Below are 24940 nucleotides of genomic sequence, written 5' to 3' on the forward strand. Positions count from 1 at the left end.
GCGTATCGGCGGTCGTTAAGGGGTTAAATTACCCTGTCGATTGCCATTTTTCTACCATACACTTTGTACAATACTAAAAGTAACTTCTAACAATCTTTTCAAATCCAGTTATTCAGACCTTGCAGAAAAAGATTTAACAAGAAATGCTAGTTAATTTGGTACATGTACTGAAGCAAAATGTGGCAGCTAGCCGCAGTGTAGGTGTGGCATGTACTTGTGTCAAATTGGACTAATGCTAGGTAGAAATACATCCAAAAAGCCAGTATCTGCAACAGTGCACCATATTGGTGTGGATTATAGAGATGTAAAATTTGACTAGTAAGGCCCGTTTCACACGTCAGTGAAAAACACTGACGTTCTTCACTGACGTGTAAAACATGCACATGTCCCTCCGTGTTCCGTGATTCACGGCACACGTGGGTTGTCCATGTGCAATCCGTGATCCGTGATCAGTGATTGCATATGGACATTACTCACCTGCCTTCACTACTACTTTCCATGGTGCTGAACTCCTCGGATCTGCAGCATCCGCCAACCGCTCTCTGCAGCTACTTCCTGGTCGACAATTCCTGCTCTCATGAATATTCATGAGCCAGGCAGGAGCTGCCGAGAGCGGAGGCTGCAGAGCGAATCGCAGGCAAGGTAAGTTGAAAATATTTAATATTTAATATGTTCGGGATTTTCTGGTACGTGTTTCACGGATCACACATGGGTCACACCATAGTGTGGTCCGTGGGTCATCAGTGATGCCAGAAAAAAACTGACTTGTCTCCGTGCAGAAACACGGCCACGGGTGTATGCTGCACGGAGACACGTTCAGTGAAAAATCACTGATGTGTGAGCAGACCCATTGATTATAATGGGTCTGCGTATGTCAGTGATTCTGGTACGTTTAAAAAAAAGCACATACGTACCAGAATCACTGACGTGTGAAGGTGGCCTAAAACAGAGTAAAAACAAATGTTTGTGACACGCACGCTTTATGACGTAGACAATAATAGTTAAAAGTCTGAAATTTGAGATTTTTTTGTATTTTTAAAAAACAATTATTCTCCCTTCACAAACAGGATTGCACAAGAAAAGTAAATTTTGACTATAGTGCCTTGTGGCAAGCAAGTACACTGTATATGACTGATTTCAGAATTTTTGTTACCATAAAAAATATTGTACTGCTTTGGTACTGCATACTAGTGCATCAACAATGAAAGGAAATTTGTCAATAGGATCAACCCACCTGAGCCATTTATATGACTATTCAGGTTGTAGAGAGTTGATAAAAATGATACCTTGATATCTGTGATCTGATGTCTTATTTCAGAGAAATTCACAGTTTTCTTCATGTGTAAATGAGCTGTTAAGATCTTTAGGCTGGACATAGATCTCCCTGAGTATCTACCTCTTGTGCCTATTTTAAATGAAAGGGGGCATTACCACAGTGCCATTATTACTGATGAATCACACTGAGTCTGGCATGTTGCTTACACCCGTCCTATCGCTCTACCTCCTATCAATTGAATCTTTGTATTATTCATCAACTTCTGCAATTATCTTCTTCATTTCTGCAGTTGTACTATTACATTCTGATTTTTTGTTTTATTGATTTAGTGCTTTCTCCTTCTATTGCTATTCTTTAATATCCTCTGACTACCTTAAATCACCCAAAAATAGCTGCTGCATTCCCTGCCTAGCAGGGGCGTAACTATTAAAGGTGCAGAGGTTGCAAACATGCTAAGGCGCTGGAGCTTATGAGGTTCAAAAGGTCATTGTGGCTCATATGAAAAAAACACTTAAAGATCTGTGATAATTAGGGGCCCTGCTGGAGATTTAGTATTTTAGGCTGTTATACTGGTTATGATAGTCCATCCTGATTAGCTCCTTTATCCCATGTGATTTGATAGTTGCATGGCATATAGTAAAGTCATGTCTTTGGTCATGTCAGGCTTCAGGGGCAGATTCAATCTTCTGCAATGTGGAGGCAGTGGGCATCACAAATTCTTTGAATTCTCTGGGACGTGCAAATGTATATAAAATTTGACTCAAATTTGATTACCATTGAATTAATTCTCTCAACTCTTCTCAGTAAGAGGAACTATTTTGCCAATGTTTTTACGCTGCTTTGTATTTCTTGTTCTGACTCATAGTGGTCATTTTGCTGTCCAGGGTGCTACAATATACGTAAACTGATATAAATTTAACATTGTATTACAACCAAATTGGTTCAGAGACAAAAACCCAACAAATTTTGATGCTTAAATTTGCTGATTGGTTCTACTTTTCAAGATCCAGATATCACATACAGAAGACCTGCTGGTTCCAAAACTACCAGAAACAAGTCAAGTGAGGAAGAAGAGGATGTCATGATGCATCTTCCTCTCATGACCCAGACTTTCTGTCAGCAACCTAAACTGAATCACAATTTATAACACAAAGTGAACTGAACGATCTTGTTAGAGATCTGGATCTGCCCAAGAATAAAGCTGAGCTCTTAGGTTCCGGCTACAGCAGTGGAATCTCCTAGTGGACAATGTTCAGACTTCTTTGTTTTGAAACCGTGATAAAGAGTTTGTCCAATATGTCTTCAGGGAGAGCAATCTTGTGGCATGTATTTTAATGGAAGCTATGAAGATAAACCATATAATCCAGAAGAGCGGAGACTCTTTGTTGATTCGTCCTAAACAAGCCTAAAAGAAGGTTTTGTTGTATATTGGCGTTCCTTCAATTCCAGTTGGTTATGCAGTCAACATGAAAGACATATATGACAACATGAAACAAGTGTTTAGTTGCCTGAAATATAAACAACATTTGTGACCCCTCCGTGGTGACTTAAAGTTTGTTGCCCTTTTACTCCGTCTCCAGGATGGATACACAAAGTTGTGCTGCTTTCTGTGTGAGTGGGGTTGTCATGCAAGAGGATATCATTACAAGAAAACACTGGCCTCTCCAACATTTACTTCAGCCAGGGAGTAAAAATGTCTGGCATCCAGCTCTTGTTGATCCACATAAGATTTTGTTACCACCATTGCATATCAAGTTGGGTCTAATGAAGTACTTCGCAATGGATAAAAATGCAAAACCATTGAAGTATCTCATTGATAAATTTCCAACGTTGCATAAAACAAAGATAAAGGAAAGAGTCGTTATCAGACCTCAGATTTGTAAGCTTCTTCAAGATGAGGAGTCTCTCCTTTTGTTGCAGGACAAGGAAAAGGCTGCATTGGCAGCATTTGCATCAGTGGTAACTCATTTTTTGAGAAACACCTGAGCAGGTAACTATGAAGAGTTGGTGGAAAAACTCCTCAAAACATCTAACGATCTTGTCTGTAACATGTCCTTAAAGATTAATTTCATACATTCATATCCAGACTGTTTTCCATCAAACTACGGAGTAGTGAGTGACGAGCACGGTGAGAGATTTCACCAAGATAATGCGGCCATGGAGAAAATCTAACAAAGAAATGGAATCTATCAATGTTTGCAGATTACTGATGGACAATAGATGATCCAATGCCGAAGTACAAGAGAAAAGCAAAAAAGAGGACCAAATTTCATAGTGCAATTTATGTAACTTTATCATTCACAATACTGTGTAGACATGTTTTAGTATTTTGAATTGTTGCTAAGTTTCCTCTAAATAAATATCAGAAAATAGAGATGGATAATAGAAACGTATTTGGTCTCAGTATCAATATGAGTGCCCTGGGTTTGTTTTTTTACATCCTACACATTTCCTTATTTTCTCTTTTAAATGGTTTTAATATGTATATCCTTTTTAATTGATGAACCAATAAAGGATTTTTACATTAATCATTGTAACTCTGTTGGATAATAGAAATAGACAGAGAGAGCAACACACATAATACAATTGCACCCTCTGGAGCTTATTGGACAGCTTTTCATGACTAATTAAATAAATAAATAAATAAATAAATAAGTAAATACAAAAAAAAACAACAACGATGTGGGGTCCCTCCTATTTTTGATAACCATCAAAGGTAAAGCAGACAGCTGTGGGCTGATACTACCAGGCTGAGTATTATCAGAGTGATGAGCGGTGACGTTCCTGATGTCCAGGGTCTTGCGATGCAGAGCTGCTGCTCAAGGGCTATAGAGTAAAGGCTGCTTTACACCCTGCGACATCACTAGCGATCTCGTTACCGATGTGACACGCCAGATCGCAGATGCGATCTGCCGAGATTGCACATAGGTCGTTTTAATAGCGCCGGTCACATGTGCGATCTCGGCAGATCGCACCTATGATCTGGCGTGTCACATCGCTAACGAAATCGCTAGCGATGTCGCAGCGTGTAAAGCACCCTTAAGACAAACAGAAAAAATTAGCGGCACTCACCACTTGATATTCTTAGCAGCACTTTGCCAAAACCCATCGACAATGTGACAAAAATGCGGGAAAACGCATATTTTTTCCTGTGCGTTTTTCCTCCCAAGAGATGCAGAAATGGTTCAGAAATTAGGGTGTGCATACTTAAAGTGTGCACATACCCTAAAGGGAAAACTCTAATATCATAGAAACAGGAGCCAACTAAAATTGTCATTGTCAGATTTGATTTCAGGAGGTCAAAATCATGAAGGAGTTGCTTATTTCATTATTGAACCCGACAACATTTGAATAAATGTAGAACAGTGGAATCTTAAGATTTGGGCAGATTTCTCTGGTGCAATGGTTTTAATTATTTTTTACTGTTGGTACAAATGAGTCTTCTAATATCTTATGATTATATTCATATCAAAAAATGTTTATTTTAGCACACATGGTGATGTGATTGAATTCAAGAGATCTTGGGAGACTTATTTGTCCCAACAGTAAAAATGGTAAAAAAGTTTTGGAACAGATAAGTCTCCCCAAGCTTTATGATTACATTCATATCAACAAGTGTATATTTCAGCACCCTGGACAACGGCGAGCTTAAAAGTTAAACCTATGACTTCGAATCCACAAAGGTGAATATGATAACAAGGTTGAAGCTCAATAATCTGTGCCTGGATCAGTCTTCTAAAGCTAATTTGAATAATGAATGTGAATCTCGCTATTCTTTACATTTTTCACCAAATGAGAACAGAAAATATTAGAAAACAAAAAGGAAACAATTCTTACCTCTTTCCGGATTTACTAGTCTACGTATTGTATATGAATGATCATCAATCAGTGACTGCAGCATGTCAGTCTAATGTCATCAACATTCAGTTTTGGAACTCGTACTCCTGGCATCACCATTCAGCTTTGGAGCTGTACTCCTGGCATCACCGTTCATGATAGGAGCTATAATCCTGGCATCACCGTTAAGTTATGGGACTTGTACTCCTGGCATCACCGTTCATGATAGGAGCTATAATCCTGGCATCACCGTTAAGTTATGGGACTTGTACTCCTGGCATCACCGTTCATGATGGGAGCTATAATCCTGGCATCACCGTTAAGTTATGGGACTTGTACTCCTGGCATCTCCATTCAGTTATGTTAGCTGTACTCCTGACATCACTGTTCTGCTATGGGACCTGTACTCCTGGCATTACCGTTCAGTTATGGGACCTGTTCTCCTGGCATCACTGTTCAGTTATTGGAGCTGTACTTCTGGCATCACTGTTCAACTATGGGACCTGTACTCCTGGCATCACCATTCAGTTATGGGAGCTATATTATTGGCATCACCATTCAGCTATGGGAGCTGTACTTCAGGCATCACTATTCAGTTATGGGAGCTGTACTCCTGGCATCACCGTTCAGTTATGGGAGCTGTACTCCTGGCATCACTGTTCAGTTATTGGAGGTGTACTCCTGGCATCACCGTTCAGTTATTGGGGCTGTATTTCTGGAATCACCGTTCAGCTATGGGAGCTATATTATTGGCATCACCGTTCAGCTATGGGAGCTGTACTTCTGGCATCACCGTTCAGCTATGGGAGCTGTACTCCTGGCATCACCGTTCATCTATGGAAGCTGTACTCCTCGCATCACCGTTCAGCTATGGAAGCTGTACTCCTGGCATCACCGTTCAGCTATGGGAGCTGTACTCCTGGCATCACCGTTCAGCTATGGAAGCTGTACTCCTGGCATCACCGTTCAGCTATGGGAGCTGTACTCCTGGCATCACCGTTCAGCTATGGGAGCTTAACTCCTGGCATCACCGTTCAGCTATGGGAGCTATATTATTGGCATCACCGTTCATCTATGGAAGCTGTACTACTGGCATCACCGTTCATCTATGGAAGCTGTACTTCTGGCATCACCGTTCATCTATGGAAGCTGTACTCCTGGCATCACCGTTCATCTATGGAAGCTGTACTTCTGGCATCACCGTTCATCTATGGAAGCTGTACTCCTGGCATCACTGTTCATCTATGGAAGCTAAGATGCCAGGAATACTGCACATTACCGCTGGCTGTAGCAGTCATGTGCCAACCGCTGTAAATAATGCTTGGGATGGCCACCAGAACTTCTGTACTGATCACAGGGAAAGAAAGGTTCAGTAGTGTTTTAAGATTTTCAGTAGATTTTAAAACCATTTAAAAAGTTGTATAATCTGTATAAGTTTTTTTTTTTCTTTCTTTCAATGAGTAACCGTACTTCCAGTTCTTGTTGGTTTTGTGGAGGAACGTTCGTGTGCATTGTCTTATACTGTAGACTTCTGCTCCCGATTATTGTTTAAAAATAATTATGTGAAAATAATATTGAAGCATATAGTAAATGTCTTTTCAAGTTTAAGCTATTACAGTATAACTACAAATTCTCTTAGCTTCCTCATGATAAACACTCTGTTTCTTTTTCTTGCAGCGTCTACCACATTATTGTTGAGGAAAAGAAATCTCGCCGAGTGCGAAAGACGTCAGAAATGCTAAAATGCTTTCCAGTTCCCATACATTACCTGAATGCGTCATTGCTGAATTCACAGTACTACTTTGCTGCAGAACTTCCTCCAAATCTTTTGTCATCTCCCATTATCTTCCCAGTCGGTGACAATAAAACATATAATGGGTTCTGGAACGCTCCACTTCTGCCACAGAAAAGCTACAGTGTCTACTATCAAGCTGCCAGCAGAGCCAATGGGGTAAGACTGATGTGGCCGGTGCAGGATTTCCTGACCTCACTGTCAAGTTTCTAGTAGGAAAAACTTAACTTATTTTTTTGGGAATAATTCTTTATCTCCTATCAATATGTGACCACCAGCGATCCCATGATCGGGGCATTAAAATTTCAAGAATGGGGTTTCCGTAGCTCCTTCCTGAATGGAATGTTGTGAAAGGGCCAGCGATCAGCCAGTTATGTCCTATCCATGGGAATAATCCTTCAAGTTAACAAAATCATTTGAGATATGAGAGATGTTCTCTAGTCACAAAGATGCATGCACCAGTCTGAACTGATAGTGGCGGCAGCCGGGTACTGCACATCCACCTCCCATACAACACTAATATCACAGCCCACTAGTGGGGGCTCAAAGCATATAGGAATGTCATACCAACACCAAAGAAGAGAAAACTATGCAAGCCAAAAAGTAAAGATAAAATAGGTATATCCTTTATTAAACAATGATTAACAAAATCAACACAATAAAAATGGAACAACCCAAGGAACAGATGGTATTAATTGGGGAAATCCGGCACCAACCCTAAAACAGATAAATGGAACCCTCCATCACACATGTATGTGAATCAAACAACCAAATTAGAATAAGTCACTAAGATGTAATGTCCCAATAGTGTAATTTCAAATGTATATAATATAAAGTGTGAATAAAATTAAATGCTCACAAGTGTGAGAGAATACAATAGGGAAACAATATTGAGACATCACATTACATTAGCAAGGCAATAAGGTAAAAAATATGAGGTAAAATACCAACATACAGGGTCCAAAATCAGGATAAAGGAGCGGTATCCCAGTGCACCTGACGCGCGTTTCTCAACCTTAGTGCTTCATCCATAGGAGGCACATGTGTAGTAGCTGACCGTGGCCGCTATCAGAAGACGGGGCAGCTTCGGAACTGAGCATTTCCAGTCATCTACTGCCGACACCGAGTACAGCTGATCGGCAGTTATTCGGTGTCAGACCCTGGCCAATCAGACATTGATGACATATCCTAAGGATAGGCCATCAAGGGAAAAGTAGGGGGTAACCTCTTTAAGGCACATGATCATGGGGGTGCTCCATCTTACACACCCATCACTCCCCCCAGGTTGCTTTGTCAGCCTTCAATAGACATCAGTAGCTGCTGTTACTTTTTTTTTTCTTTTAAAAGTAGACATTTAAATTTAATATTAATATACTGCTCAAAAAAATAAAGGGAAGACTGAAACAACAAAATGATATCTTAGTGTTCTCTTTATTTTTTTGAGCAGTATACATATATAGTAAAAATATATATCGAGTATATCGAATCCACAAAAGTCCGATCTATCAAGTTATAACATTACTCAACTCATATGGTAAATGTTTTAAAGTAAAAAAAGCTATTTTTTTAATGGCCACATCTCACCCCAAGAATTGAATAAGAAGTGATTTAAACATTCTTTGTACGGCACAGTGGAATCAATAAAACTACTGCTCACCATGCAAAAAAACAAGCCCTTAGTTAGTTCTGTCAGCGTAAAAGTAAAAAGATTATGGGTCTCAGAAAATGACAATATAGACAATTTTTTTTTTATTTTTTACAAATATCTTACTTTTTTCACCACTTTAAATAAAAATGACCTATACAAGTTTGGTATCTCTGTAATTGTAACAACCTGAGGAATCATTTTGTTAGGTGATGTTTACCACATATTGTATGGAGTAATAACAAAACCCGAAAAAGAGAAATTATATTGTGTTTTTTCCACCAATATACCACAATTAATTCCCATTTTCCAATACATTGTATGGTAAAATGAGTGATTCAAAACTACAACTTCTCCTACAACTACTTGCCCTCTTATGGCTATATCAGCAAATAAAAAAGTTCTGGCTCCAGAAGAAAGGGGGAGGAAAATGAATAGGCAAAAACGAAAATTAGTCACAGGAGGAAGGGTTACATAGTTATTATTATTATTATTATTATTATTTATTATTATTATAGCGCCATTTACTCCATGGCGCTTTACATGTACATGCAAAGGTTTACAGCACACAAGTGAATATTGATTGTGTTAAATTCTTATTCTTACTACTGGTAAGTAAAAATAAACTCCGTTACCAGGTATTTACTGCCCAATCTGAGAGCAGCATAATGTAGGGGAAGACCCTGATTTCAGCGATGTGTCACTTACAAGTATGCCTGCTGTAGTTTTGATGAAACACAGTTTTATGAGTAGGAGGTTATTACTGAGACAGCAATGTAGTCTTTGATATTCATGAGCTCTGTCTATCCATTCTCCACCAGCACCAATTGAAAGTTTTCTGCCTATGCACAGTGTAGAGAGAAAGCTATCAGTATTGCAGACAGATCTCATTGTTGAGAGAAATGGAAGAGCAGCAGCAGATAAAACCACAGTAAAAACCTCAGTGAGTGACACATTGCTAATATCGCTAATATTTGGGTTTCAGCCCCTAACTCTCAGAGGGGCATCATAAACCTGGTGACAGATTCCCTTTAATGTTAAGTGAATGTGTAGTAATTTCTCTGTTGAGGACAATCCAAATCAGCTTCATGTCCCCAGATGTGCCATATTTCATCCTAAACAGTATGCAGCAGGGTATCTTAAGAGATTGTGCAAGCGAGTGGCATAAGCTTTGGTGCGCCAACTTTTTATATGCCCAGATGAATCCTGAAAATCAGTTGACATGCTTCCATTTATTTGGAAACAAAGATATTGTGTATTTTTTCCTAGTCATGTTATTTCCTAATATTGGGCACTTTCCTCTAATAATTAACTAAAAGCCCATCTAATCCAAAACATATCTAAAAAAAGAGGCCATGCTTGCAATACGTGGTCAAAATAGTAAGTGTGGCCTCTTTACATTTGTTTCTGAAATAATGCTGCACAGAGAGCATATAATGGATAACTAGTTTTTTTCTGGTAAAGTAAATACATCTTCTGAAACCAAAAATGTTTTTTTTTGTTTCTTTTCTCACAGGAAACTAAAATTGACTGTGTGAGGATAGCCACAAAAGGTAAGTTAAAATATAGCGCTGACCTATTTTGCTAAATGCTGTAGGCTTTATTCTGAGAATGCATGTGGTAAATTATTTTGGTCCCTTAGACTGTCTAGCTATTATATGTTTTAAAGAAATCAAAAATCAAAACCAAGTAAATATTAAAAAACAATAGTAGACATTGTCCTTACATCAATGTCAATACTCTAATTAATATCACACATAGTTTATACATTGAACAATATGCATCTCAAGCGCCTTTAGGCCATGTTCACACCTAGTGTAAATGCTGCAGTTATTTTCTACTGCTTTTTACCCGCATGTTTTCTGCACGTGTTAACATCAAAATACACAACAGTCTTGTCATGCTAGGAATGGGGAATATTGAGCAAATAGCAAAAAGGGAGGAGAGGGAAACTCTGTGTCTAGTGGAGGGTGAAATGGGTGACCGTGGAAAACCTTCTGCTGGCTCACCTGACGTCCCTAGATAGGTTCTCCACCTATGCGCCGAGCAGGATACCTTGCCCTGGCTGACCCTGAACCAGACCCTAGGTAATGAACGGGCAGGAGGAGTGATAGTCAACCCCACTAAGTCCTACGGAACACACAGGGAACACAAACAGGGAAAAGCAAACAACTTATCTCCAAGATGACTTGGGGAGAGGAACAGCAACACACAACAGTGTTTCTCCAGATAATTACAAACCGACTGTTTGCAATCAGGACTGTACAGAAACTTAACTGTATCACCAACAACTTACCAAGGGAAAATGCGGGTATATAAAGACACAGAGGGTGAGGGATGATGCTTAACACTAGAAGTCCCAGAAATTTCGAGCTCCCCCCTGAAGTCCCGAAAGAGGGTCAAATGACCCTTAGTCCAAACTGAATAGAACTAACTAGAAACTAAATGGCTAAACTCAATGGAAAACAACAACCTCCTGTGGTGCGACAGTAATGGCCTTAATTACAGAACTAAAGACGGTAATTATAGGATGTTAGCTAAAATCCTTGAGGTCATTTGACCCGTCTCTGGGTTCCAAAGGTAGAAATGTTAAATGACCCCTCTCTGGGACTTCTAGTGTTAACAGCTGAAAGGAAAAGATCTCCACTGGGTCCTAAAGGGGTAAGAGTAAACCCTGACAGATAAGACACACAAAACTCCATTCACACTACAGAGGAAAGGATGAAATACTAAGGAACAGCTTGTGTGACAAAACAGAGTAACCTTCTGCAGCCGGACACCACAGGGTTGTCTATCAACCGTTACACACCCATGACAAGTTTTCTCTGATTATTGTGTTTTTGCTGCATTTTTGGTCTGTTTTCCTCTTTATTTTATGTATTTTGGTGCAGATTTAACCCCTTCACCACCCAGCCTGTTTTCACATTCCTGACCAAGCCAATTTTTTCAATTCTAACCAGTGGACGTTTATGGGGTAATAAATCTAGAACACTTCAACGGATCCCAGTGATTCTGAGACTATTTTTTCTTGATACTTGGTACTTTATGTTCGTGATAATTTATTACAATATTTTTTGCATTTATTTGTGAAAGTATTGGAAATTTGGAAAAAGTTTGAAAATTTGCAATCTATAAAATTGTAATTTTTATCTTCTTAAACCAGAGAGTTATGTCACACAAAGTAATTAATAAATAACATTTACCACATGTCTACTTTACATCAGCATAATTTTTTAAACATTTTTTTGGTCAGGAAGTTAGAAGGGTTAAAAGTTTATCAGCAATTTCTCATTTTTCCAATAAAATGTACAAAACCAATTTTTTTAGGGACCACGTCAAACTTGAAGAGTCTATATGACAGACAATGCTCAAAAGTGACACCATTTTAAAATCTGCACTCGTCAAATTGCTAAAAAAAAACAACAAGTTTATTAACCCTTTAAGTGCTTCACAGGACTTAAAGCAATGTGGAAGGAAAAAATTAAAATATGACTTTCTCACAAAAATGTTCCTTTTGCTCCAAATGGACAACAAAATGTGTTCTGCAATTTCTCCTGTGTACACCAATATGTGGAGAAAACTACTGTTTGGGCGCACGGCAGAGCTTGGAAGGGAAGAAGTGCCATTTGACTTTTGGAACACAAAATCGTGTGGAAACAATAGTGGATGCCATGTCGCATTTGAAGATTCCCTGATATGCTTACATTGTGGAAATCCCCCACAAGTTACCACATTTTGGAAACTAGACCCCTCAAGGAATTTATCAAGATTTGTGGTAAGCATCTTGAACTCCCAGGTGCTTCACCGAATTTTATCATTTTGAGCCATGAAAATAAAAAAAAGAACACATTTTTCGCACAAAACTGTTGCATTTGCCCCATCTTTTTTGTTTTCACATGGGTAACAGGAGATAATGGACCATACAGTTTTTTGTGTAATTTATCCTGAGTACGCCCACGTAGTGAGAAACCACTGTTTGGGTGCAGGGCACAGAAAGAAAAGAGCACTGTTTGAGCGCAGATTTTGCAGGAATAGACTTCTGCAGGTGCCATGTCACATTTAAAGAGCCGCTATGGTGCTAAAACAGCAGAAACCACCAACATGATACCTCTTGAGGAATTTGTCTAGGGGTTTATAAAGTATTTTAAACCCCCAGATGAGTGAGATAATTGTTTTACATTGGGCTATCGAAATGAAAAATTATTTTTATTCGGCAAAAATGTTGTTTGAGCCCCAAGTTTTTAATTTTAAAAACGGTTATTAGGTGAAAATGGACCACAATTGTTTTTTTGCAATTTCTCTGTGATTGTTTGGGAATGTCAAAGATTGTAAAGGAGTTAAAGAAGTCTGTTTTAATACATTTTTTGCGACAGGAAAGCTTTAATTCTGCATTAAAAAATGCAACTGCTTTATTTTTACATGCTGCTTTTCAGGCTCCCTGTAGAAGCCTATAGAGGAAAATGCTCCAAAAACTGCACAGTTCAACACAGTTTTCATGAATTCACTTTCCTTGGATATTTAAATGAAGGAGATTTTTTATCCAAAAATAAAGGAAGCAGAAAAAAAATGCAGCATTTACACTATGTGGGAACAAGGCCTTACAGGGCAAGTTACAGAAAACACTAAAAAAGTGCAGCCCATGCAATGTTGAATTCACTAGACATATCATACACTTTTGTTTTTTTAATGCCATTTCTTGACATATTTGTACCCCAGTAGTTTTCAATGACGTCTTAAGTAAAAAGGAATTTTTAGCAGGGCTCACAAGCTTTTTCTGTCAGTTCTGTTAACAATAGAAAGCTTTCTATATGGGGTGGGGTGCCCCGTCCTGCACAGGGGCCCACCAGGGAATTCCCCTGTTCTCCTGTGGGCCAGTCCGAGCCTGGTTAGAACCTCAGGTCATAAGTATACAGTATGTTAGCATCCACTCTTGATATACACCATAGACAGTAAAGTTCGATAACATTAGTGATTTAGATCCATTAGTGCCGAGGTGAAGGTTCGTGCAATGATTGATTCAATCTCTATTTTTTCACAATATTTTAAAATCGGCTCATGCCTTATAACTCTTCTGAATAAACCAATAATGGTAGTACTAGTTCATAGTTGTGTTGCTACATTAGGCACATGTATTTCTACCAGCCCATGCCGTTTACATTTCCTACAAAAGAACTCACATTGCGGAAATTGGTTAAGTCATGTTTACATCCATCTCTCTCTGAAATAATCCATTCTCACAGGGGACTGTGTTTGAAGTATAGTCTTCTCTATGAAGTTTACTTTGCTTTTTGTTCCAGGGATTCACTTCAAAGTTCTTTATCTTTTCTTACTTTGACCTTCTACAGCCATTGCCATCAAAACCAAAAGTGATCCATGTGTTTGTGATGCTAAGTAGATATTGACCTCTCCTTGACTGTCAGTACTGCACCCTATCATCCAGAAGTCAAGCGTCAACCATATCTACAAATTGCTATTACACACATTAAGGGGTTATTATGCAGTAAACATCATAAGAGCTATTGAGGACCCATATGTCAAAACATTTGTTATTATATATCACCCCTTTAAGAAACTGCTGTAAGGGGTACTTTGCACACTACGACATCACAAGCCGATACTGCGATGCCGAGCGCGATAGTACCCGCCCCCGTCGCAGCTGCGATATCATCGCTCTGGCCAGCGAACCGCCTCCTTATTAAGGGGCGGGTCGTGTGGCGTCACTGCGACGTCACACGGCAGGCAGCCAATAGGAGCGGAGGGGCGGAGATGAGCAGGATGTAAACATCCCGCCCACCTCCATCCTTCCGCGTAGCCGACGTGTGCCGCAGGACTCAGGTAGGAGATGTTCCTTGCTCCTGCGACTTCACACACAGCGATGTGTGCTGCCGCAGGAACGAGGAACAACATCGGACCGTCGCATCAGCGTAATTATGGAATTCGCCGACGCTACACCGATGATACGATTATGACGATTTTGCGCTTGTTAATCGTATCATCTAGGATTTACACACTACGATGTCGAGAGTGACGCAGGAAGTGCGTCACTTTCGACATGACCCCACCGACATCGCACCTGCGATGTCGTAGTGTGCAAAGTACCCCTTAGAGAAGACTAATTTTTCTTACAAGCAACTGATCTGATCTGACAACTGATAAAATCAAAAGAAATTGCCACTTTTTTAGAGTATAATCCCAAGTATTTTGTTGTTACATTTCACTACTCATTTGCTATCATTGTTCAATCTGAAATACTAAAGCCAGCTTTACACCTTACAATTAGGTGTGCGATCTCGTATGCGATGTGACACACCCAGGTCGCATATGCGATCTAATGAGATTGCACGTAGGTCGTTCATTTGCTGTCACATGTGCTTTAGTAGCCTATGTTAAATTGGTCAATTTTGTGTGCGATCCTTTAGATCATGTGTTCTGTGACGTATGCATTGGGCACCCTTTTTTTTTTTATTTATTGTCTTGCCAAGCGTGTGTAATGTGTAGGGATGCGTTTTTACTATGTCATCTGCCATTCAGCGCTGCTACATGGCCGCTGACAGCAGACACAGACAGCCATGTAGCAGCGGTGAATGGCAGATGACAGCAGACACAGACAGAGCCGCACTGTCAGAATGAACTCGGTCACTGGATCCAGCGGTGGATGCAGCGGTGGCCGCGGGTAACCTCAGTGACAGCTCAGCTGATCGCGCTACTCACCGCCGCTCCGGTCAGCTCCAGTCAGCAACTGAGGTGAGTAGCGCGATCAGCTGAGCTGTCACTGAGGTTACCCGCGGCCACCGCTGCATCCACCGCTGGATCCAGTGACAGCGGGTAACCTCAGTGACAGCTCAGCTGATCGCGCGGCTGTCTTCATTAGCTGCGTGGAGGTGACCGGAGCGGCTGTGTCTGCTGCAGCTCCTGTCACCTCCATGCAGCAGCGCTGGATGCGACGCTGGAGGACTGTGGAGTACGCCGGACAAGGAGGGCTTTTTGGGGCTGATTAAAGTGGTGAACCAGGGTATATGTTTGTGTGTTTTATTTCTAATAAAGGATTTTTTCGGGTGTGTGTGTTTATTTACTGTAATTTACAGATTAATCATGGAGGGTGTCTCATAGACGCCTGACATGATTAATCTAGGACTTATTGGCAGCTATGGGCTGCCAATAACTCCTTATTACCCCGATTTGCCAACGCACCAGGGCAAATCGGGAAGAGCCGGGTACAGTCCCAGAACTGTCGCATCTAATGTATGCGGCAATTCTGGGCGGCTGTTGGCTGATATTGTTAGGGTGGGGGGCTCCCCATAACGTGGGGCTCCCCATCCTGAGAATACCAGCCTTCAGCCGTATGGCTTTATCTGGCTGGTTTTAAAATTGGGGGGGACCGCACGCCGTTTTTTTAAATTATTTAATTATTTATTTCACTACACAGTATAGACACGCCCACCGGCTGCTGTGATTGGGTGCAGTGTGACACCTGTCACTCAGCGTGGGGGCGTGTCTCACTGTAACCAATCATAGGCGCCGGTGGGCGGGGAAAGCAGGGAATAGGAGATTGTTTAATGGGCGGCCGGCTTTTTCAAAACAGTAAAAGCCGCCGGAGCAGTGTGAATGCCGTGCAGCGCCGCGCCGGTGATCGGTGAGTATGAGAGAGGGGGTAAGAGGGATAGACTGACATGGACAGAGAGAGAGGGACAGAGATAGTGACGGACTGACAGAGATTAGTGCATGACAGACATCGTGAGGCGCTTCAGAACGCAGCTTTTCAGCTGCGCTCTGAAGCAGACCTTTTTTAAGCTGCGGTGCAGAGCGCACACCTGTGCACATAGCATCAGACACCAAAATCGTATGAGGGATGTCACACGTTACAATTCACTAGTTTCGTACTACTAAACGTCCAATGTATGAGGAATAAACGACGTGTATGCGATCACCGTATTTTCGTTCAATATCGATCGCATGTAGGTTTCACACGCAAATACATCACGAACGATGCCGGATGTGCGTCACTTACAACTTGACCCCGACGACGGATTGAAAGATCTATTGAAGTGTGTAAAGCAGGCTTTACTTGTCATTGCCTTCTGCTGTTTCCAGCTGTGTTCCAGTCTTCTCTCCTTCACCTTGTGACCTGCTGCTCTTTCTAGACAGACCTTTTCTTTTTCTCTTAATATAAATATATGAAAGCCTCATTGTGAATCTGATCGACACAGAAACACTATATGAGAAAACTGGTCACAACTGTGGTCACCTGGTCCTGGAGAGGACTGGAGCAGAGCTGAAAACGGCAGAAGACAGCAACTGGTAAGTATTTTAGTGCACACACTTAACATACAGTAATGTTAGCAAATGGATAGTGAATTAAAAAAGACGCCTGAGTGGGACTTTAATGTCTTCTAGCAGCCTTCATCTGTCACAGACTTTCCTCTGTTGCAGATTTTAGTGACAGGTTCTGAGTCTCACTTTATCTTGTGGAACTCTGTTTATTAAATGGATTCCCTTTCCATTGGGGAGGAGAGGGTTAATGTCAGTTTACCTTCCAGCAGCTCCTGACTCCTGGTTAGGTGTTGCCAGTTGGGACCACGGCCACGTCCTATAAATACCCTCAACTTCCACTAGAGGGGGCCAGATATTTTCATTCATTTGGTAACTTGGCCACAAGGAGAAAGGAGCTGGTGAAAACCTCTCTCTGAGATTTCTGTTGTGGGCTGCAGCCTTGGTGCTTACTGCAGCAATTCGGGGTGTGCTGGTTGTACAGTATGCATGTAACCCAGTAATCTGTTTTCTTTCCCCCCTTTTATGTTGTTTCCCCTTGTGCACTTTTAGTGGCTTCTTTGTTTGTGGTTGCCGTGTGTACCAGTTGTTGTAGTTGTTACCCCTGTTTGTCCTTTTTTGTTGGTGGGGTGTTTACTTCTGCTTTTGATCTTTGCCCCCAGATGGTGGGCTGTGGAGGGGTGGTCTTATCATCAGGGACAAGGACAGGAGATAGGGCCTAGGTTGGAGACCCGGACTTCCCTACCTTTAAGGGTACCTCCGGGTGTTAGGGTGAGTGCAGGGGCCTGAGCCTTAGGGCCAGTATAGGCTTCACTATTGTTTCCCCTAGCAACCCGTGACATAATAACTGCCCCCCTCTGGTGGAAATTGAGGGTATTTATAAAACCTGGGAGTGCTCCCAACTGGAAACACCTGACCAGGAGTCAGGACCTGCTGGAAGGAAAACTGACATTAACCCTCTCCTCCCCAAAGGAAAGGGAAACAGATAAACAGAGTCCCACAAGATAAAGTGAGACTCAGACTCAGAAAATGTCCCCAAAATCTGCAACAGAGGAAAGTCCGTGACATCATCATTGGCTTAACTGTTTATGGAGTTTTATTTCACGGCAAGCCTGTGATTTCATTGCATGTTTTCACACACTGCATGTTAAGAATGATGCAGCAGTATAGAAAAATTGTAAAGCCTGGCCATAACCTTATGCTCAACTCTGTCGCCCTGAGTAACAATCCAATCAAGACAACAACTTCATGAAGTTTCCATTTAGTCACACGGTTTTCTATAATTCTAGATAATATAAAGATAATTTAGGTCAGATGTGTTCTGATCTATTGACATAACTTCACATACCCAAAAGCAAAAATCATTACAAAAAAAAAAAGAAGAAAACAGAAACATGAACAATTTTTTATTAAAAGCTGTAGAGATGGCTTATGTCTAGGATATGCGCTCAGTGAGTGCAATGTAGCGGTTCATATACCACTGTTGTTAGTCCCCACTGTTTCCATATTCGAGAGATATGCCATCAAGGTACAGTATGAGCTCCATGTGCCGCTCTGTCTTCTCCTTTTCAGTGTTAGTTTATTGATCTTAATTAAAGAGTTACTAAGTCAGTATAAGTGATATAGTAAAATCTAGGGGTCTAGAAGACCACCAAATGAAAAAGACCTCCCAATGATGTCTGATTGTAATGTAGAAAACACGTATTATTGATAACAGGTAGACTTGTCAGAATGATCTGTTAAAATAATGAAACCCATGCAGACTCATATTCATATCCTAATAACCAAATTAATATTTTACATTCACATTTTCTCAGAGTGAATGTTTAACACATTTATTAATAGAACTGACATAGAAATTACACCTTTAGCGCCATGAAAGTGAAATCTGAAAATGGACTTTTCTAATGGATTATACACCTTGTTTCCCTTTTTCTTTTTGGAGTTTTTTAAAGTAAATTTAAAGTTCATTCCATTTACCTATTTTTGCAATGAAGACCTTATATAAGACTCAGTTCACACATTGGTTTTGACATACCATGCCCTTTTGAGCAGCAGCCTAATGGAATAACATCAAGTGACAAAGAATGTATAAGGCTATGTGCCCACGGGCGCTCGTACCTGCGGATGTATCCGCAGGTACGAGCGCATGTGTCCCGCAGCTGCCCGCCGGCGTCCGCAGCTATTTTTAGCTGTGAGATTACAGCAGAATACCTGCTGGAAACATGCGGACATTCATGCGGCTTACCTGCGGACGTCCCGGCCTCTTATCTCCATAGCGGAGGGCCGGGACATCCGCAGGTAATTCCGCAGGAATAATTGACATGCAATTATACCTGCAGATACGGACATCCGCAGCATGTTCAGCAGCCGCACTTTCCGCAGCGTGGACACAGCATTCCCCATGTCCCATAGGATAACATGGGGAGTGACTGTACATGCTAAAACCTCAGGATTTATCTGGAAAATCCAGAAAAATCTGCAGGTTTTCCGCGGCAAAATCCGCACAAACAAGCTCCCGTGGGCACATAACCTAATGGTGGAGAAAAGTTGAGCTTGATGGACATGTCTTTTTTCAACCTACGTAACTATGCAAAAATTAATCTGTGGCATATCGGATACCAATGGAAGCAGAGCGCCTCAATTGATTATTATGGGGCTCATCTTCATTATGCACTTTTTGTTCAGTTCTAAAAAGTGACACATAATAGAACCCAGAGAAACCCCACAATAATCAATAGGGTCCTTATTCTTCCATTTGGATTAGATTATACAACAGATTCATATATGACATTATTGTCTTTGTCTGGTTCTCATAATGGAACAAACAAACAGAATGTCTCAATGGAAATGGGAACAAAGCCTAACAGATCTATTCAAATCTACCATCAAGTGCTGCTTGTATTTTTTTAGTGTCATGACCTGTGTGACATTGTGCAATTGTATCAATAAGGTCAGTTGTCTTTCTTTTGACTTTGCCATTATAATGAAAGTTTTAACGTATACACATTTTTTTTTTATAATTTTGGGAAATATGAGGCTTCTTCCCATAGTTCTGGCAAAGGCTGGATAATAACCTCCATGCAAAATTGATATTTATAACATACTTCAATGTTTAGCAAAAAGTACTGAAAGGCAACTTGTCATCGGGTTAAAAGAAGAAAAATATCGGCACACTTTTGAAATAAGAGATGTAAAAACATTCTTCTTTATGAAGACATGTAAAACCACATAGTACCCAGCGTTCCTGACGTGTTTCCGGCACTGTTCTGTTCCACTTCTCCGTGACATCACTGCTCTTCACACTCTTCAGGTCATACTGCGCTCTGCGTAACCTTGAAGTGACCTTTACAATGTAAGTCTATGGAACGTCAGATCGAGGCTCTATAGACTCTTATTATAAAAGAGACTTCCAGTTCAAGCATAGAGTGAGACAGAGTCTGAAGAGCGGTGATCTCACTGAGTAGAAAGCAGAACAGAGTAGGATACCGGAGATTAATTTTATGGATGGAAGCGCCGGAAAATCCTTTTTCTTCAGTGGTTCTACAGTAAATTTCCAGAATGTTAACTCACAATCCCATAGTGACACACTTACAATGAAATCATGTTTTCTGCTCTTTTCTTACATTTTAGCATTCCAATCTCTATTGTAATAGTAATAATTTTTACTCAGATTTCAATTATTTCCTGGAAATGCCAACATTTTTTTTTCCTGAGCCTTTTATTTAAATTTTTTTCTGTTAATTCCAAATGTTTTTTGTGAGTTTTTCCAGACTGAACATATAGAAAAAAAAAGACGATTGCACTCTGTTCTGCAACAATATGTATAACAATGAATATATGAATATAAATATGCAATACTGCTATGGAAAACACATAAAAAAGAGATACTTAGAAACCAAAAATGGCCAGTTTTATGTGAGCCCAACGGCCAACGCCAAGGTGACCTCTTAGTGTTGGGTCCCTGCCCAAAAAAAGGCATTAGAGCAGGCAGGGACCCAATAATAAGATGTTTCCTTGGTGTTGGCTGTTGGGCTCACATAAAACTGTCCATATTTGTGTATTAAGTATCTCATTTTATATGTGTTTTCCATAGCAGTATTACGTTTATATTTCTATATTCATTGTTACACATATCTTAGCACTACAGAGTGCAACTGTCTACTTTTTCTTACTATATATCAGGCTCAGTATGCACCTGTTCACATTAGGAAGTGTTCTCAGTCTTTTTCTTTGAACATATGAAAAGCATATTTTTCATTTTTACATTGAAATGTATTTCATTATTCTTTTGAGCATTTAGTTAGCACTTTTTCAGGCAATGTTTCACAGTTGAGCCCCCAGAAAAAGACATTGTGTGCACATATGCGTCAGTTCACCTTAAGCCTGTACGGCCTTTCCAAAGATCCAGCCTTCAATGAACATAGGGTGTTATTTGTTCATTTTTATCTTCGAAAGCACTTATAATTTCACTACTATTGTATATCATTATGAAAATATAAGCAGTGGAGCAAGTTATATCTTTGTGCAGCAGGTATCTATAGTAGAACTGCTTTGCGGCCCTTTCTATAATATATTGATTTTCACTGTATCTTTTATTTTTTGGCTGTTGAGTTTTAAGTAACTTACAGTCTTAAATATTCAAAACAAGTGAGAAAAGCTCATTTTGTACAATTGTAAAGAAACACAAAATTCAGGCAGACATACAAATGATTTGTAGTCCCGAGGCAACATGGATCCCAAGAGGAGATGTTTGACAGGCTTGTTTCTAGATGATGCTGCACGATTGTTTGTACAAATTATATCTATGCTTTGTTGCATTTGCTATTTAACAAGTAAAGTGAAAATGAAGCAGGGTGTGAAAGCACTTCTGTATCCGCCACTGATATACGTAAATGACATATGAAGTAAACTTCATGGATACTGAGCCCTACTGATTAAAATGTGGAAATGAAGGCTCCCCTTTGGGGTTTCTGCAGAATAGTTTTGCCATATTCATTACTTCCTGGCAATACAATACTGAACTCATTTGATTTGTATGGTATCAACTAAGTTTAAACATTAAACCAAATAAATATGCCCTAAATGCGCCAAAACCCCAAATGGCCAAACTTTATAACTTAAAGAAGCTCTTCGTGAATGTATATGCAAATGTAGTGTAGAATGTATGTGTTAATATACTCACCTACCTATGCTTGAGCTGGAAGTCTCTTTGATAATAAAAGTCTATAGAGCCTCGTTCTGACGCTCCATAGACTTACATTGTAAAGACCATTTCCAGGTTACAAAGAGCGCAGTGTGACCTGGAGGGTGTGAAGAGCGGTGCTGTCACTGAGAAGAGGAGCAGAACAGCACTGGATACCAGAGTATATTAACACATGCACACTCTATTAGATACTCATGTACACAGATTTAGTGCATAAAAAACTTAATGGAAACGCTTCTTTAGAGGAAACCTATCATCAAATTCATGCTATCTAAGCCACAGGTAGCACGAATCGTACACTGGCTGCATGGTTGTAGTCAGGTATGTTTTAATCTGAGACACTGCAAAATTTAAAAAAAGCTCAGTTTGATGAGTGTCACGCTACGTACGAGGAAGTACCACTCGAATGGCAAAAGGGAAGGGAAGAGAAACCCTGTGTCTAGGGAAGAGGCAGATGGTGCCTCCTGACTAAGCCTACTGCTGGGCCCTGACTTCCCTCATCGCCCTAGATAGAGTCCGTACCTATGCACCAAGTCGCATACCTAACACTGACTGACTCTGAAATAGGCCCTAGGTAGGGAGCAGGTGGGGTGAGCGCTTAGTCAACCCCACTAAGCTCTAAAGAACACACAGGAATAGCAAACAGGAGGAAAGTAAAATAATAACTTATCTCCATATGACTCGGGGAGAGGAACTGCAAACAACAACAAAGTTTATCCAGATGAATACAAGCCGAATGCATGCACTGAAGACATGTTAAGGGTATTAGACCTATCACCAGCACAGAGTAAGGAGAAATGAGAGTATATAAAGACACCAAGGGAAGTGCTGATGAAAAACAGCTGAAAAGGTGAAGAACTCTGCAGGTTCCTAAAGGAAAAGGGATGAAAACCAAGCAGAGGAAATACATAGGATACCATAGCAAAACCAAATATTTAGAGGGCACCATCTACTGGGGACCTCTGGTATCACAATATTAAATTGACTCAAAGTTGGAAAGAAAAAAAGTGGTAATATACAGGATCAGCACAAGATTTTTTTTTTTTTATCAAAAACATATACATTTACGTATAACATATACAACAATACATAGTCACAATCTACAAGTAATCATAAGGTATACATGTAAAAACCCATATGCCGAAAAACAATGGTCTGTCCTGAATGAATTAGGCACATGGAAATATGCATATTGTAATTAATGAAGTATAACCAAATCAGATCTTAATTTGCTGGTGTCACCATGGAGCAAGCGGTCGACAAATTCACTTAAGAAAGGTTAAAGCCAGTCTCACATAAATATACCTACCAGGTGTCTCCTGTGCCTCTCATTTTACAATGCAATCCTAATTACTATGTTAGGGTTGGATAGGATATCACCTTTCTAATTTGACTAGGTACAACTGAGTTGTGAATGGATTTCATTATAACCTGTAAAATTTTTCAAAAACACTTCACAGTAAAAATGATAAGAGAATATAGAAATAATTAATATCATTCTGTGAGATGGAAATGTGTTATATAGCACAACAGCACCTACTTATAGGGGTTGTCCATTACCAAGACAACCCGTGTTGATACCACATGTTTCCCTCGGGTAAAATAATAAAGACTATGCTTACCTCCCGTACCGACGCCCTTCCATCGGTGACCTGGATTGCGGTGCTGGGGCTTACTTGTCCAATCAGCTCCAGATTCTGTCTCCCTGCTTTTGGGCAAATGGGTTAATCAACAGGAAGTCAGCTCTGTGGCTGCATTCACTTCCTGTTGATTGTTCGTTTGTCCCAAAGGCAGGGAGACAGAAGCTGGAGCTGATTGGACATGGGGTTTGTGTGAAGTCACAACCCCACATGAGCCCTGGCACCGCGATCCAAGACATTGCTGGAAGGGTGCCAATATGGTAGTTGAGTATAGTCTTCACCTAGGGGAAACTTGTAGGATCAAAAGAGGTTGTCCTAGTAGTGGACAACCCCTTAAATGTGATACATCACTAATCCTCCTTGTTAACCCATGTCATGAACAGCCGGGGGAGTCACTCAGAACTCCCGCAGCTGTTCGCTGATTTGTCAAACACGACTACTCTCTAGCGCCTCTCTTGTCTGCAGGCCACTTTTGGTACTGTAGGACAATGCATAAAATGAGGCTGCTGAGCTAATCATGCCAAATATTGGAGGTCTCACAGCAAGGGTAAATGTATATATCACCGATTCCCGCTAATGGAATATATATATACCTCGGTACCCTTAATGATAGCCCTCCAATAAGGCCCTTTGGGGTTTTGGATTCATATATAAAGCATGAGGAAAGAAACTATTAAATTTTATATATTTAATCCGAAAATAGGCAGTGTTTAATAAAAATATAAAAGAATTTACAAATAGGAACAATACAATTACAGTATAGACAGTTACAGCAAAAATAAAAGGTATAAACGTGAAACTTACTAAACTCGTGCCATGTCCAAACTTAGGGAGTGGAGGGACTCCAAGAGAAGAAGATGTTATAATCGGCCAGCATCACCCTTACTGATGCCCTCCAGACTGACTGACCCCCCCAGAAAGGAGCTGTCGCTTTTATGCCTTAGGTAACCCCCCCTTCTCTGTGACCTCATTTTACAGTCTCTTGTGGGCTGTGCCGAGCTTGTCCCAAAGGTAACTTAATTCTAGCTTTCCACATATCTTTGCCCCTGGGCCACTTAGGTGAAAGATATTAGCGTCATTTTTATATCTCGATTTTACATTTACATAGATACCAAACACAACGCATCTAGCACGGTTTTACTGGCCAATAATTTGTCGTGATACCGGCGATCTCCCCGTCAAGCGAAATGGTGCGCTGGGTTCAGCACTCCACAGGGATTCTGGAAATATGCTTTTAATTTTTATAGCATTAACGGAGCGCTTAAAAATTGCTTTG

General features: G+C 40.4%; 1 protein-coding gene across 7 annotated transcripts in view; it reads left to right on the plus strand.

The window, feature by feature from the left end:
• PTPRM (protein tyrosine phosphatase receptor type M) overlaps positions 1 to 24940 on the plus strand; it is a 993494-nt gene that overhangs the window by 611709 nt on the left and 356845 nt on the right. For all 7 annotated transcript variants that reach the window (XM_075314524.1, XM_075314525.1, XM_075314526.1 and 4 more), the window contains exons 12-13: positions 6791 to 7064; positions 10067 to 10103. In XM_075314524.1, coding sequence (XP_075170639.1) covers positions 6791 to 7064; positions 10067 to 10103 — 311 coding nt within the window. The remainder of the gene's footprint in view (positions 1 to 6790; positions 7065 to 10066; positions 10104 to 24940) is intronic.

The sequence above is a fragment of the Anomaloglossus baeobatrachus genome, chromosome 6, assembly GCF_048569485.1.
Source record: "Anomaloglossus baeobatrachus isolate aAnoBae1 chromosome 6, aAnoBae1.hap1, whole genome shotgun sequence".
Lineage (NCBI taxonomy): Eukaryota > Metazoa > Chordata > Amphibia > Anura > Aromobatidae > Anomaloglossus > Anomaloglossus baeobatrachus.